Source organism: Silurus meridionalis, chromosome 7, assembly GCF_014805685.1.
Source record: "Silurus meridionalis isolate SWU-2019-XX chromosome 7, ASM1480568v1, whole genome shotgun sequence".
Classification (NCBI taxonomy): domain Eukaryota; kingdom Metazoa; phylum Chordata; class Actinopteri; order Siluriformes; family Siluridae; genus Silurus; species Silurus meridionalis.
The window spans coordinates 14958511-14976107 of NC_060890.1; the positions used below are offsets into that span (position 1 = coordinate 14958511).

The following is a 17597-nucleotide window of genomic DNA, read 5'->3' on the forward strand; positions in this document are numbered from 1 at the left end:
CCTTAACTCTCCTGCTGTGAAGCTATGAAAGACCTTCCTAGCCTAAATAAGCATATTTATAAAAAAAAAAAGGAAAAAGACTGAAAGAATTAAATAGTTGCTGAGTTCTAATAAGTACAACAGAAGAGAAAACAATATATGGAAAGTAAACAGTTGGACTGCTCCTTAAAATGCTGTTACACAGCATTTACACAAGCTTTCCATCAAGTACACAGAAATACAGCTCCATGCTTCCCATGATGTTAATGAACTACTGTATGTATTTTTTACTAGCACTAAAAATAAAGTGTGCTTCATGTAGCTATTTAAATAAGAAGTTTAATCAGTTGCTTGTTGTAGCAGATTATCATTTATTCAGACAAGTCAGTTTTACTATATCAGGACTGCTTAAGCAATCATTTTGTTCTATGATTTTTGAGTGAGTGTAATTCTCTCCCCATAAGAACAAGCGTCAAGAGAATTTTCCAAAATCATCTTATCACATACAGCAGGGTGTCTCAGCTCTGTTGGAAGCTTCAAAAGCTGTGCTGGCCTCCAAAAGAATTTTGGTTTTAATAAATTATCTTAGAAAATGTTGAGTTTGATCAAAATTGTTAAATAATATAGACACTCTGGCAAACATTCCATTGCCAATTTACCATTTTCAAATTTTACATAATTTATATGATTGTCTTGAAAAGCCATGCCAATTCCCTGACCCAGTAATAACTGAATTATGTATTACTTCTAATCCTAAATTTGTAGGTTGTCATGACATTCAAACATATTTCATCCCATAATATTATGGCAACAACAACAATGCATGTATGTAGCTTATATGACAGCTTGTATCTGTTTATAAGCCTTTATAAACTTTCCTGCAATATTATCTCAGCTGCCACTAAATACATTATATAAGGTTATGTAGACCTACAATATAATCACGGCTCTAATAAATTCTTAACCATCTGCTATTGTTCTGGTGATCTAAATGCAGAAACAGGAACTGAAATCAGATTGGTGATAGTCCACATCATTGTAATCTATGTTTGTTCATGATTAACAAGGATGATAAGCTTAGGCAAAGGGGATTTATTGAGGTATTATTCACAAAATCAGCAAAGCAAACAAATCCAATATTGTGGCTTTGAGGTGTGGGTAATGAGACAGGCCTGCTGCATGATAACAATGGCTCTGTCTTTTGAACCATTAATAATCACCACTTGGTGGATGGACATTGTAAATATAAGGTACAATGCTATTCTTTTCACACAAGAATAGATTAAGTAGACAGATGTGATTTAACCATGCAGAGTCTTGGTTGTTACTCATAAGGTAACTTTACAGGTGCCGAAGAACAATAAAGTAATGTAATTTTAATTTACATTAATTTGGAAGACAGGTTTTTGATGGAAACAGAATCTGGTCTGTATAGAAGTCTAGTCTGTAATCTGTATAGAAATGTAGATTGTAAAAAAGAAATGTAGAAAAGTAATTTACCTGGTGCTGTGAATGATGAATCTACTCCTGTCACAGTAAATAGTACAATTTATGTTGCTGGAGGATGTTTTTTTTTTTTAATATAAATTCTAAAAGGGCCAATGCACTACTTTGGCATAGACACACTCTCAATGATCAGCACTCCAAATCTCTGAAGAGTAAACAGCTACTGTATTATGTCCAAGAATTTAATGGCAGTATCTAAAACTATCTATTTGTACATATTTATTTAAAGTCATGTGGGTGACATGGTGATTCAGCAGGTAATACAACCTGCCTCAGAGCTTCAGAGTTATTGTATCTGAGGTTCCACTTGGTTCTCCAGTTTTCTTATTCCTTTCAAAAATATACGGAAGGATTGGCTTTTCTAAATTTTGCGAATGAGTGTGAGAAGATGCATGTGCATCAAAGGTACTCTGGATGGGTTCTGAATTTACTGTATTTAATTTTTTTTTTTGTCCTCATGAGACACATAACAATTTAACAAAAAGGCAGCTTCTGTTCATTAACAGGAAATGCTAAAAAGTTCAATCAGTAAGACATAGTTGCCAAATATCCCCAAACACAGTAGATATCTACACTCTCTGGGATGTCTTCTGGCTGGCACTTTAAAATAGTGCAGCATGAGTGACAGAAGTAGCACTAAATTGTTGATAGGAAAACAAGCAATACAGATAGAGCTAAGTTGTAAGGCAGCAGACATGACTCTTTTCTAACCCCATGCTGCTGATCTAGAAAGTATATTTATCTTGTCTTTGTGGTCTGTGTTTAACAATGTGCTCATTCGTATTATTTTATCCTCTCATTCACCTCAAGGAAGCTCTGATTGACCTATTTATATGCACATCTGCTTCTGCAGTCAGGTGGCGTTAGCACACTGCCAGCCACTCTCCACATGTCTCATGTCATCAGAAAGAACCATAGCCCTGGGGTCTGACTAAATGAGGGCAAAAAATTGTTTTAGACAACAAACTGTAATTGCATCATCTGCTGTCACTGACAGTGACAAATGATTTGTGTATAACAATATAAGAATAATTATAGTTATATTCATCTTCTAACAGGTGTAATTTATTGCCCTCAGTGTTAACTCATCTGGAGTTCTGCAGGAATTGCACCTAAACTGTGATATGACCCCATTCACAGGTATGAAATACATGGAATCATAACTAACAATACTTGTCATAGCTACTGGTTGGTTATATGCAGTAGTCAGAGGCAATTTAAATATATAGAATACAAAATGTCTTTTTTCTAAGTTTCAGTTATTTTTCTATGTGTTTGATTTGAAAATAATCTACTGTCTGCTTGACCGAACATATTTTTGGATCGCAGACAGACATCCTGCTGTATAATTTCCTAGATGACCTACTGTGTAAATCACTGCTCCCTTTAATGATGGTACATATGTACAGCAGACAGTTCCTGAGGCAGCAAAACATTCTCTAATGATTTAACATGTTTTGGTTGCATTTTCTTTTTTTTTCAAAATTATAATTATTTTATACAGTTTTCCCCAAACAAAATTCTTTGTACAATTACAAATTTTCATTAATTACACAGTTCTGTGGAACATACATGTGGTTTTAAAACACATGGTTTCTTTCATGGTTCCCTTCTATTAATATAATCATACTTTAATCTTTTCTTATTATTTGTTCAATTCAGAATATATTGTCATTCTTAAAGTTCTTTTTGTCACTTGTTGGAAATTCTTTTTTTTTTGGTTTTGACCAATTTTATTTGAGAGACAATTCATCCACTGAATCTCACCAAGGTCTGACCCATAAAACCTCTAAATGAAAATCAAATTTTTTACCTTACCTTGTCCCAGAGTTTCTCTTGGTCTAAAGCAATGATCACCATGGAGGGATTTGTGAGATAGCCATGAGCATTAAAAGACAAGTCTCGGTGCTCCCATGTAACATTTAGCATATGTCTATAAAAAAACAAAAATTTTTTTTAATACTTTTTTTGCATTAGTCAGACACATCATTACAAGAATTCATTTTCTTCATGTTTGGCAGTCCTGAAACTGATATATCAAGTACAAACAAATTTTTAACAAATGTAGTGAAAATGTATAATAATAAACTTATTAAGTATCTAGCACAAACTATAAAAGAACAATAAATATAAAAATGAAATATTAGAATATGTAAAACTGATGTTTACTTCAGATGCATTAAAGAACATCTGACTTGCCCATTTCATAAATGCCCTTCACAGTTGCTTTGTTCAAATGGACACATTAGAATTTTCTGAAAATATTGCACCAACAGACAAAGGACTTAACCATGCATTAGATTTTACTATTTAATGCTAAATAGATGGATCCCTATCTATTGCTATGAGCAATTAAACCTCAAAAGCCCTATGCTAGAATATAATCAATGAAAAAGTCTTCAGTGTGCCTCTGAAACTCTTGATCACAGACGGTCTGGGGAAGTATTTGAAGCAGGCTTTAATGAGGTCAGCTGTTCCCAGGTGAAAAACTGATTTAACTAGGAAATCTCTGAATCTCATTAGAAAGAAGAAGACTGATCAAAAAACACCTGTGATCTTAAATTTTTGCCTGTAGAATATTTAGAATGAATGGCATTTCCATGTTTACTTACAATAGATCCTTTTTTCTAAGCCTATTTAAACTTCTTGGTATATACAGTATAGTTGCCTACAAAAGATTTTCTAATATAATAAGAAAAAAAGAAGTCAAGAAGAGGGCATAATGATATAGGGCAAAGAAGGACTACAGTTATTATAAGTTTATATATAACATTTCTATATTTGTATCTAACACATTTTTGCATATAAAATACACACACACACACACACACTATATATATATATATATATATATATATATATATATATATATATATATATATATATATATATATATATATATATATATATAAAATATTACTGTAATTTAGTTAAGAGTTCTCCATAACCAGTAGGAACAAAATCCATTTTTGGCAAATGTTTACTTTTAAGGAAATGTTGAAATCTCACCTAAAAAGTAAATGGTGTTCATAGGATTTTGCAGAACTGTTACATTGACTGTGAGCTTCAGGAACAAATCCTCTATGTTTGTGGAAACTGTATACTCCCTGGACCACCACGGCCACTCCTTCCCTCACCCTCTGGCGGAGAGTTTTCCTCCAGTGGTCTGAAATAATGCTAATGACCCCAATCGGAAAACTGTCTGGAGGTGAGGCCTCTGGGTTTCCAACTGCTAGACTGGGGATGACCCAAATGTAGCCTGGTCCTAAGAGCCCCACATCAGATGCCATTCTAAATAGGTACTGAGCCTCATCGTGTGAGCAGTACACCAGATACACCTGAGCATCCATTTGTTGGAGCAGCCGACGTGAGCGGATGTCATTGGCACCCACTGACATCTCGAAGCTCAGCACATCCTGCAGCTCCCAAAGAAAGTAACTGGAGTCAGTGAAGGAGCGGATGTAGTCCACAAAGTTTTCATAGCCTGGATGAAGGCTGGTTACTACTACAAAGCTTCCCCAGTTGTATTCCTCCATCACTTTGAATATAGTATTGATCTGCTGCTCAATGGAAGCTCCCATCTGGAGGAAAGTCGAACCTTCAGCCTGGAAGAAAAGTGTTGAAAAAGACATGCCAATATTTTTTAAGCACTTCTGTTAACTACAATAAACCAATTGTGTGAAAGAGTGGTTACAGTTTAGTCAAAGACTATAAACTATGACATAATTGTTAATATGTGAAAATTGTTTGTTTAGAATATTTCTTTTCTGTCATATTTTTTTATTGAACAACAAATACAATTGGAAATTCAAATTATGCCATAAAGTAATGAACAGCTGAAAATAATGCATGTTCTAAAAATCATTTTCTACTTTGAATTGTTTTTCTATTAACACGAGTAAGGACAAGATAAGCGATGCCCTAAATTGTTATGACAAAATCTGATGTAAAGTATACATTTTTGCTTTAGCTTAAGAAAATGATTTATGAACAATTTAGGAATGAATTAAATGACAGGTTTCATTTAGGCACCTGTTTGCTTTAGAAATTATGCCTCAAAACAGCACAAAGGAAACTAAGTGGATCCCATTGTGGGGAGGCACATTTTAATTTTCTTATAACTATCAACGTGTATCCATGAGTCACTCTGAAAAGTTAACCTTAAGCACTTTTTCTGGTTTGTAGGGGAGTGGATCCTCAATACAAAGATAAATTGCTGGAATATTGATTCAGCTGTACATTTGGCACAATCCACAATCATGATTTATTGTCCAACTTTTAATAATATTTCTTTTCACTCTTGACAATTCAGTTTTAATATCGGTTTAAAGTTTGTGGTGTTATATACAGTAGTCATGAATGTATGTGCAAAATTATTCACAAATTACACAAGTACACATTCTTCTTGCCTTTTAATTCTGTCAAATTAGAAGATGTCTTTGTGCACTATTCTGCAAGGAGCCTTTCCAAGGTGGCTGAAAATACAGGAGGGAGATTGAAATGCCCAATTAAGCTCTGATCTGAGAAAAATGAGTGGAAAGGTCTCATCTTGTCAGGAGTTGGGAGACATTTTCCCAAGACTCCTATCTGACAGGAGCTTGCTCAAACCCATATATGCTGATCCAGTGTCCTTCAGGTAACTTCTATAGCTTGCCTAAAGTAGGCTTTCTATGGGAATGAGAAGGGCTCAAGCTGATGAGAGCTCTGGGACTCTTACATTTCAGTGTAACTTTACTTTATTTTAAGAAGGAGAAAAAGATCACCTAGGTCCACCCCTCTAGGGCCTGACACCCAGATGCATCCAATTAGTTGAATCGAAAGTAATAGGCTTGTTCCTGCATATCTACCATGACGGAGATATTTAAATGGGGATCACTCTGTTTTACTATTCAGGCTCATAAATTAAGCGCTATTAATTCAAAACAGAATATCTTCTTGATGAGTGCATGTCATACATGTGCTCAATTTATTGGTCTTTCAGTTCCTGTTATGAGCATATACTATACACTTTGTATTAGTTGAGAACTTAAAAGGAGAATCTCATTGCAGATGGTTTTTTTCAAGCAACAGGATACTGATAATTGACTGACATTTTATCCTTGGTGAGTATATGACACAATCTTGGGAGTTTTTTTCTTTAATACCTTGAATTAGGATTTGTTGCATTGTATAGCATACATTTCCTATGCAAAAGTAATAATTAACATTTTTTTATTGTTAATTAATTTAACTGAATAAGCTTTCAAGATCCTAATAGTGACACTACATTTAAAAGATATTTGGAGTATAGTAATATTTTTCACACAGTCTTTGCAAGGTACTGTACATTTAAGTGGTATAAATATGTAGAGGTACAGCTATACTGTATGTGGTCTATTTTTGACTCTGTTTTTCTCTTTACTGTTTTACTCCTTTACTATAAAAATAATACAGCCTTTTGTATTAAATGAAGATTTTATGGCAAATAATTACAAAGTTATTGGGAGAAGTGGAAAGAGCATGTAATTGCATATTGAATACAGGAATAGAAAAAGATGCAATAAAAAAGCCAAAACTCATCTGCTGGTATTTAACATGCATAAAAAATGTATAACAAAAGCTCTACTTTTTCTTAGCTTGTTGGAAGGCGAGCAGAATCAGCTTTTTTTTTTTTCAATTAAAACAATTTCCAATACCATCATGATATGAAGGATGTTATGTGTCTTTTTGTTTAATTATCTTGTACTTCATTTATTCTTATCTCTCTTTACATGACATACAAAATATAAAATATAATTTAATTAGCAATAATTAAAGAGCAAACTGTAGTCTTTGTATTCAGCCCTAAACATTTAACACTATCTATCTAGTAATCACTGCAAGAAATTATATGTTGTGTAAGATGTTAATTTGTAAAACACTTTCTTTTCTTTATCAATCATAAAATATGGTGGGACATTGACACGTTCTTGCATGCTTATGAAATTTATAATATATTGATTTTGAGGCCTCACTGATTCTACTGGAAAATAGTACTGCAAATTTAAATATGAATAAATAGGCTTTGATTGAATCCTTTTAAATGTGTGAAGTTGTATTGTAAATAAACAAAGTTTGTACCTGTCTGTAAAAGATTCTGATCTGCTTTACAGGTGCAACTAGGAACACATGATATTTAACATTATTTGACACTTAGTGTGTGTAATGTTGCTAGCTGATTAAACATTTTTGTTCATATCAGTAAAGAGTTCATTTAAATGCAGTCTTTTGCAGTAATATATCTTAACCCAGATTAATCTACTTTAAGGATACACTTTTCTATTCTACTTCAAGAATTAAGCTCACAGAAACAGCACAAGGTTTTCTTCAGTCAGGTCTCAAGCCTTTTAATATGAGCTTCAAATTATTGGAATCCACATTATTATTAAAGGCACTGATGCTATTTTTAGATAAAATTAACATTACAATTGATCACCTCAATTATCTCTATTATTTGAAAGAAATTAATTGTAGGTCTAAAACCCTGTGTCACTTATGGAACATATTGCAGTAGTGGGTTACTTACACATCTCTGAATAATAAACACAAATTTCAATAACATCTAACATTTACAAAAGCAAAAGTTTGCACACCATAATCACCGTGCACCCAGGCATTTATTACCTTTATACAGTATATAAATACCAGATCTATTGTGTAGGCTTACACCAGATATGTCAATTTACCTTTTCAGGAATGACTAAGGCAGATCCTCCATTGATGCCAACTATAGGTATGGACGTCTGGGAAGAAAGAAAGTCTAGAATCTGAGCTATAGCCTCTGAGTCAACATCATCCTCGAACACCACACCATGGAGGCTCTCAGCAGCCATGGTTTGACAGAGGCGTGTAAGCAGTACACTTGGGCTTGTATCATTTACTAACACAGTGATGGGGTTCACATCCAGTGGCAGGTCCAGAAAGTTCTCCCGGCTGAGACGGCCCTTTATTTCAATCTGGTGACCGGAGCTGCTAAACACAACTGCTACATTAACTGTAGGGGGGCCAAAGAAAGGACGAGCCTGGTAGTGTGGCATGAGAGTAAACAACAGGAGGAGCTGGAGAGAGAGACTCAAACACTCCTGATGAATGGCCATTTCAGGCACCTACAGCCTACAAAAACAAAGAAAGCAGAGAAATAAATACATGCAACAAAATACAAGCTAAAATAATTCAATTCCTAAGATTTTTCCTGTACACTCTTTGCATGTGTCCAGTACAAAGTATATTGAGTACACGCTGTGTATTTGTATACAATGTGTGTTTGGTCCTGACTATACCACTGCTTTGCTCTCAGCATGTTGGTTGTGTGTGTATCTAAGTAATTCTGACACACAACAGGTAGTTTTGCAATATAAAGAAGAAATACACTGAGCGCGCTGTCAGGAGGTCACAGCAAACTGTGCTCTGTTAACACTTCCCAGTGTCCACTATTTGACTCGACTAACACACTGAAGGTGCCAGTCTGTGTTGCAGTCACTTAAAGAGAGAAGCACAACATAAAACAGCTTTTATTGTGTGCGTGTGTGTGAAATTCTGTAATATGCTATAGACTTTTATCTTTTCCCAAAAAAATATTAGGACACTGTAATGGCCTTAATGATAAAATGACCAGACAGAGACTCAATATACTTAATATATTATATATAATACTGCATAATATTATGGTATTATTTTTGATAGGTTGCTTATAAAACTAACAATTTAATAACTAATATTATGGCAGGCCATAAATTTGAAATATAACATTTTAAATGAGAGATCTGCTTATACAATAGATAACCTATAATATTAGTGTTCAATACAATGTGTGAACATTTCAATCTGCATGCTGCATTGACCTAGGGACATTTGTGAAAACAAATAAATGTATTGCTTTTTTGTGTTTAAATGAAATTTGTTTGTGTCTGAAAATGGTAATGAGAGTCTACCAGTACTGGATAGACTCCAAAACAGTGACAGGTGTGCTGCTAATGGTGTTGTTTGAAGATTCTTATAAATCACTAATCATTGTCATTGTTAGATTATTTTACCACAGACACCCTGACACTCTGCTTTTCTCCTTCATATATTATCTGATAACAATATATGGTCCCCAGGGTACATGCAAGCATGTAAGCACATATCCTTGAGGATAGATATCCTCATTTCAGCATTTAGGACATCCAATATTTCAAAAGATTGCACAAAGGATAAACAGGATTATGTTTGATGCATGATGTGATAAATACTAGAAATATATATGAAAAACCTTACCAGTGCTCAGGAGATCTGGATAAACTTATAGCTTCATTTCTACAATCAGTATGGGTCCAAATTATGTGATGTCATGAGTGATCTTACTATGGTATCACTTTTCTTAGGAGCAGTGTTACTACTGCTACATTAAACCATCCATTAAAAACTAATTTCAACAAGTATAAGCTGTCATGAAGCTTACATTTGTGATATGGTTGTAATTTTTTCTTTTTTTTTCTTTGTGTTAATACTGCAATCAAGACTGCCATTGTCAAGTCCAAGATAGATCAAGGCTAGCTGAGATCGGGTTAGGATTGATTCTTAATGGAATTGAGACCAAGTCAAGATCAAGAGCAAATAAGTGTCAAAACCTGAGAAAGAAAACCATCAAATAGTTGTGAGGCCAAATCTTTAATTTACTAAGTTGCCATTATCTTTGCATTAGTGCTTCATTGATTTGAGTTTTTAAAATGAAGCAATACCTTCTCAAATTGTGTGCATGTAAAAAGAATAGACAACAAAAACATTATTTTTATAAACTCAGACCAGTCCTATATTTAGAAAAATTAATCCCAGAGACTGTGATCACTATAAGTCAAAGTACAAATTCCAATATATTTGAAATCTATAAAGAATAGAGCCCATAGCCTCTTCTAGACCTGGCATTAACATCATTCTGGGTGACTGGATAACAAGTACGTACAAGTGTGAACTGTGTCAATTGTGATCAGTTAACTCAAACCAAATTCAGAGGTGTTCTGGCACATATATGTCTATAATCACATTTATAGTGTGAATACAAAGGTGCCTTAATGTGTCCTAGACAGCAATGAAAGACAGCCTTTCCCAAACAGAAATGATGTATGAAATCAATCTGATCACAAGTGGTCAGTGGATACATATTCATAATCAATTCATAATTTCTAGTGCTGTGATTGTAATATCGTGTTTTTAAAACAGTTTTTAGAAATAAATAAATGTTGCAATTTTCCTATTAAACTTTTCAATCACATCATCATCATCAATTGAGAAAATTATAAAAGAGCCTAATTTCACAAACATTTATTACACTTGCAAAAACAGTTGGACATTTTTATACATGGTAATATTGCTATAAATAAATATTTCCTAAAGGGTTTATGCATGTCACATAAAGTGCATAATTAAATTATTACAATTAATTAGCATTATTAAACATTGCACACATGATCCATACAAAGCAACATAGTACATAATATCTACAGAGCTCCATATCCCTAGCGTACGAATGAACTATTACTGTGGTATAGAGTATTCAGCTAATACACCTTATTTACTGTAGCAGATACAAAGTACAGTGATATTAAAGCTATATTTAGAACTGCATTCCTGCCCCACACCACATATAAACTTAAATTTAAGCTTAACATTATATCCCTGCATTTAAAATATCAGTTTTTGAGGCGTTCATACCACCAGATTGGGCCATGGCTGATGCTAACTCATTAATTACAAATGACCAAACTGGCCATTATGCACTGTGTGTCCCACAACATGTTGGCCCTGTCTTTTAGAGCTTTGATCAGGTTCCAAAAAAAAAAGGAACTGATTCACACACACAGCACAAAGCTGTGTGCATTACAGAAAGCTGCTGCTTTTTTCAAGTATGAAGCCAAACAGCATTACAGCATAATGAGATGAACCTGATTTAGAAGCGTAAAGGTTATTCCCATCAATCCATGCCAGCATTTTACATGTGCGACCATACACCCATTTAAGCAATCAGAGCAGCTACAACACTCATCTAAATTACAGTGATTGATAAATATCTGTTGCTAATCTGTAGTTCACTCAATAGAATGTTTAGACTCAATGATAAAAAAACAACTCCTTGTTTAATTGGAGATCATAAGAAGTATCCAGTTCGGATGCAACAGATGGCTAGGCAGATAGGATGACATAGTGTCCATCTAAATGAGGCTCAAAGCAAATCAGTGCTTGCCAAGAGGAATCCTAGGTAGGGTATTTATACACCCTCATTTTCATTAAATTATCACATTTTCGTTGGTATACTGATTGAGGAAACATGAATCCTTACTTACGTTGGGGGCAATGCAAAATATTCTACTATATGTATAATTTTTGCATAAGAAAGAACACAAAAGCACAGGGATTGTTAAATAAATAATATATAAAGTTAGGAGATTTTAATAACGTTCAAAGCATCATGACTTATTCCTATCTAACTACAAAAATTGACTTTCCCAATCAATAGACAAAAAGAAACTGGCAGAAAAAACCATGCCCATGATTTTGCTTTGTAAACCGAAATGAGTTTAAAGCCATGCTGAGCTAATATACAGTATGCGTCACATATAATAGAATTCATTGTTTCATTTATCTAGCTGTTCGCTTTTTCTAGGAAATAAGGAGGATGATTAGATTTTTTTTTCCAGTCCCACTTTTATGGTTTATTCTTATGCATATCCTCCCAGCAGTATACTCTCAGAACAATGTACTAAACTGACACCTTCAATGTATATCGTTTGTGCCTTTAATATCTGTATTTAAAATGAAAATGTGGATATAACATACCTAAAGAAATTATTTAAAGTATGTTAATGGGTTGTAAATAGTTTATTAAGTCAAGTCTAAAAGATACAGTACATGAACATTTCTATGTAAAAGTATCAGAAATGTATTTGCCCTTAGTTGTTTTGATTGCTATAGCTATTTGCTTTTTTAATGTCTCAACTTCATCCTGTCATTTGTCTTTACCAACATGTTCACCTGCATTTTGTCACTGATACTTTTCTGAAGTTGTTTTAACTTGTTTTATTTAAATGCTTCTATTACTCAAATGAATGTCTTGCCCGGGGTCTTGGTGCTTTTCTGGGCATATACTTTGCCTATCTCTGTTTTTGAATAATGATTATTCTTTTTTTTACATTGGCTGCAGGGGTTTTGACTCTTATATCAAACCATGACTATGACTTTTGGATTTGGTCATAATGAATAACATGCACCTGTGTCTTGCCTCATCACACAGTGTCTTACAGAAAATTACATACCAAAGGTATAAAAGATAATGCATGAGATATCCCAGGAACATAAAAAAATTGAGTTTAGTAAACTATTTTTCTGAGCCACCGAATGTATAACTATATTCTTATTCTAAAAAATATTTGTATGTATATCAGTACAAGAGACTAACATTGATAACACCACAAAAAATATTATTTATTAATCATATGATTATTATTCAGCCTGCACCTTTGAATTTTTAGATAATTCAAATTAATTATTTTAGATTATTCTAGTTCTAGTGTTGTTGGGAAGTAATTCTGCCAATTAAACAAGACTAAAAAAATGATTTAGGCAAAAATATATAGACATTATAAGAATTTAGAATCAGCTTTACAGGCAAAGTATGCCTGTGCATACAAGGAATTTGTTTCCGGTTTATAAACTTATAGTACATTTATTGTCATTATATTTACATTCAAGAACTGATTTGTTTATTCTTTTTTTTTCAGGTAGAGTATTATTTTTTGCAGTAAGTAGCACTGACTTTAAAATGAGTAAAAGATGTGGTGATTTGTTACTCAATGTACCATTTGTTTATTAATTTGTTTATTTTTCTGCACAGTTTCCCAGAGTAAATCAGTGAAACACCTGCAGCCCTCCTTTGATGGCAGCAATAGCATATAAGCTGTGAATGGTGTTAATATATTCACATTGCAGCATGTTGGATGTGCTGGAGATCTTCTCATGTCCATCATTTGAACTCCTCTGATCCTTTTTCAAACACTTAAATGTGTTTGATCACAGGTCCTCATCAAAATGAGCATCAGAGCTAGACCATTTGTTCCCTTAATGAAACCATCCTAGAATAATAATTAAAAAAACATGAAACAAGTTCTTTTGCCCCTCATGTCTGGTATTAGTGGGGCAGTAGAATGCAATAAATAAATAAATTAATAAAATAATTAATTAATTAAACAAACAAACAAAAAAACCTACATATATTAAAAGGTTATATACAGTATACACTAAATGGTTATAGTGTAGGTAATTTAGTTCCAAAACATAATAATTACATTGTATACAGGTTTAACAAAAGATACTGTCTACTGACTAGCAGCTTTACATAAATATGGAATTAGATTTATATCGCTATAAGAAAGCCAGAAGCAACAGAGCAGAATAACCTTCTGGAAATGAAACTACTTAAACATGCTCTCCTATTACACTCAAATCTACTCACTAAAAAAGGTATAAATTATATTTGCATACTTTCAGCACTTCAACATGTCTGCTCTACAGAGCATAAATACATTTTCACTTCTCTTCTCTGGCGTTGAGCTTCTCCCTTTTACTCTGATTACCACATTAACACCACAGATGTTTGAAGCTGTTGAAAAAAGATCTAGTACAGTGCTGCTGTCAGATGTGAAAACTCAACTTATGTACATGTATAATGCAATTCAGCAAAATGATTCATCACATATTTTAATCCCAGTTGAAAAATACTGGAAATAACATATTTATGACAAACTTTAGATGTGGAATGACAGCTGCTCTAATGACATATGATTCAACATAGTAGCTCCAAACACCTTCATGTGTGTGCATGAACATATAAATAATTAGACCATCATTATTAATCAAACCATAACTCTTTATCAGGACAGCAGTGGTTTGATTGATCATTTAAAAAATAAAAAATCTCAACACATAATACTTTGTGGGTTTTTTTGTAATGTAATTTTATACCTTTAGATAGTAATAGCCCTGCTGTTGATTTGAACATTTCTGTGATATATCACAGGCTAAATTATAATTTTTAGTGTTAGCTCTGACTCCTAGGTGGAATGTAAATTACCTTAGGAGTGATAGGGTACATATACATATATCTAAATGGAGTAAAGTGGACTGAGTGGACATTGCCTTTAATAGCCTCAGGAGACTCCATGGTCCTGAGGTGAAAACAACACCTTTTCTTCCAACTTCTAAAATAATCATATGAGGATAGGTAACCCAAAAGTCTCTATGTTTGACTATATTGACAGTTTCCATAATTATCAAGTGCAAATAAGCAAAATTAGCCAAAAGAAGTTACAAGGCACACAGCAATGGAGTTCTGAGTAATGAGAACAGATGTGGATGGATACTGCAGTAACGAGCCCATATTGGTCTCTCCAGAAATGTTAAAAGACTTTTAAATCACATTAGCCAATATTTTATTTACAATAGAACATAGAGAACATACCAAATGTTTAAACTGAGACATTTTACACTTTTAAGCACAAAATTATTTCAAAATTTCAAATTTGATGCCTGCAACAGGTTTTAAAAAAACTTGGCACGAGGGCATGTTTACCATGGTGTAACTTTTATTTTAAAAACAGTTTAAAGATGTCTGGGCATTGAGGTTATAAGTTTGTGGAGTTTTGATTTTGGAATTTGGTCCCATTCTTGCCTGATATAGGTTTTCAACTGCTGAAGAGTTTGTGGTCGTCTTTGGAGTATTTTTCGCTTAATGATGCGCCAAATGTTCTCTATAGATGAAAAATTTGGATTGCAGGCAGGTCAGTTAAGCACCCGTACTATTCTCCTATGAAGCCATGCTGTTGTAATAACTGCAGTATGTGGTTGTGGTTGCAGCTTGTGTCCTGCTAAAATACACAAGGCTTTCCCTGAAATAGACATCATCTTCAGGGGAGCATTCTATATTTCTCCAGTCTTTCTGAATCTCCTTATGATGTTATGTTCTGTAGATTACAAGATTGGCAAAGCTTTTGCAATTTGACGTTGAGGAACGTTGTTTTTGAAGTATTCCACACTCTTTTTACGCACTCGTTCAAACATTGGAGAGCCTCTGGACATCGTTACTTCTGATAGACTCTGCCTCTCTAAGACGTTCCTTTTACAGCGAATCATGTTACAGACCTGATGTCAATTCACAAAACCTCTGGCTTTTTGAGCCCTTTGTGGCCCCTGTGCCAACTTTTTTGAAACCTGTAGCAGGCTTTACATTTTAAATTAGCTCATTTAGTGCATAAAAGTGTCAGATTTCACAGTTTAAACATTTGTTATGTTCTCTACGTTTTATTGTGAATAAAATATTGGCTCATGTGATTTGAAATACTTTTAGTTTTCATTTTATCCAATTAAAAAAACATCCCAATATTTCTGGAATTCGGTTGTATTATGAGATAAGTGATGCTTATGAACATAAAATGCTATAGTAGCAACACATTAGCATCTCTCTGATTCGATCGGCAACATATTTCTCAATCAATTTAGCCTCTTGTTGCATCCCACATTGCAGTTTGATTCATGTGTTTACAATAAGGATAATGGCAGCTGAAATTAATTACACAATTTGCAGCTCTTGGTAAAGCTTTTTAATGAATTCTTCTATGTATATTACTTGGAGTAACACACAGCAGTATAGTATGCTTGGCAGGTTTTAATTTAAGCTATGCTTATCCCTATTGGGTGGTGATGTGATTTTATGTTGCTGCATATTATTTGCCTGCTTTGCATGGGCTATGAGATATTGCATGCTGTTGGGCTGCAATCATAGTTAAAACTAAAAAGACTGAGATAACATTCCTTTAATATCAAGGTCACAAAAGTCATGTCAAACATAAGCACTTTGTTCTCCTTAACCATTCAGTGAAAGTATACCAACCAGCACACACTCAGTTTGCGTGTTAATTTATAATATCATCTACGCTTATCATGAAACGTGCAGATTATTTACACATTAGCAACTCTGATTATCGAGTGTTCAGTATGCTAGACAGTAAAATAAAAAAAACCATTCATGTATCCACATTTTTTTCTGATCATATGAAAGAGCCTATGAAAACAGCTCCACAAGGTCTGCTTCAAAAACCATAAACATGACATGTTAGTAATTACATTTCTATCTAAATAGAAAAGTCAAGATGGGTTTCAACATTAGTAATGGAGTTGTAATCTTCATTTATTACCTACTTAGCAGTGTGAACATAAGCAGACATTAACTAATGCATTAGACTCCCTATAAACATGTCTGCATGCAAATTAAACTATAAATTGTTGATGCTGTTTTTTTTTTCTCAGATGTAGAGCATGGTCTTACAACTACAAATTAGTGATCAATTGCATGAGCCAAGCCTTAGGAAAAAAGTTAGAAAGGGTTGCACATTTGGTGTTCATGGTTACTTTTATAGCTACGTACATAATAAAAAGTTGTTTTGTTTATAGTTTATTTAAATTTAGTGTAAGATTGGTTAAAACAGGTACATGAAATCCATATATACAACAATGGACAACGATGCATACATAATTTTTCAAGGTTACACAGAGGAGATCAAACACATGTACAATAGCATACAAATTCACAGGCTATTCATAAACTGTATGTAGTCATATGTATTTGTCAAGCTCAAGCTTTAAGATTCCCCTTATAAATATAATAAATCCTAAATTCGTTATCAGATTCATAAACCATGCAGCTTTCTCCACTGTGACCTTGTCTGATTTGATAGACTGCATTTGCAATGAATGCAATGATTATCAAACCTATATTTGGATTATATCTTTAGCACGTCATAATAGTAATAAGAATAATTGCTTTAAAGAAACACATTTTGTGCAATTTTTAACTTTGCTCTCCTTCCTAAATGCATTCCTTAACATAATACAGTTTAGCTGTAACCAATACTTAGTCATATATTAAAGACATGCATATAGTTATACAATATATTTCTGTTCAGCATACATGCTTTACATGTGAAAACTCTGCTTGCACTGAAAGACCTATACCTATAAAAAGTCTGTCAGCATTAACATTGATAGACATTAAAATATTGGATATCAAG

The 17597-nt window shown here is 33.5% G+C and overlaps 1 protein-coding gene across 2 annotated transcripts in view; it reads right to left on the reverse strand.

Moving 5' to 3' along the window:
* Positions 1 to 17597, reverse strand: part of grin2cb (glutamate receptor, ionotropic, N-methyl D-aspartate 2Cb) — a 30408-nt gene that overhangs the window by 11515 nt on the left and 1296 nt on the right. For both annotated transcript variants that reach the window (XM_046854910.1, XM_046854911.1), the window contains exons 3-5: positions 8190 to 8616; positions 4495 to 5090; positions 3304 to 3418 (exon numbers count right to left, since the gene is read on the reverse strand). In XM_046854910.1, the coding sequence (XP_046710866.1) occupies positions 3304 to 3418; positions 4495 to 5090; positions 8190 to 8600 (1122 nt within the window). In that variant the 5' untranslated portion in view covers positions 8601 to 8616. The remainder of the gene's footprint in view (positions 1 to 3303; positions 3419 to 4494; positions 5091 to 8189; positions 8617 to 17597) is intronic.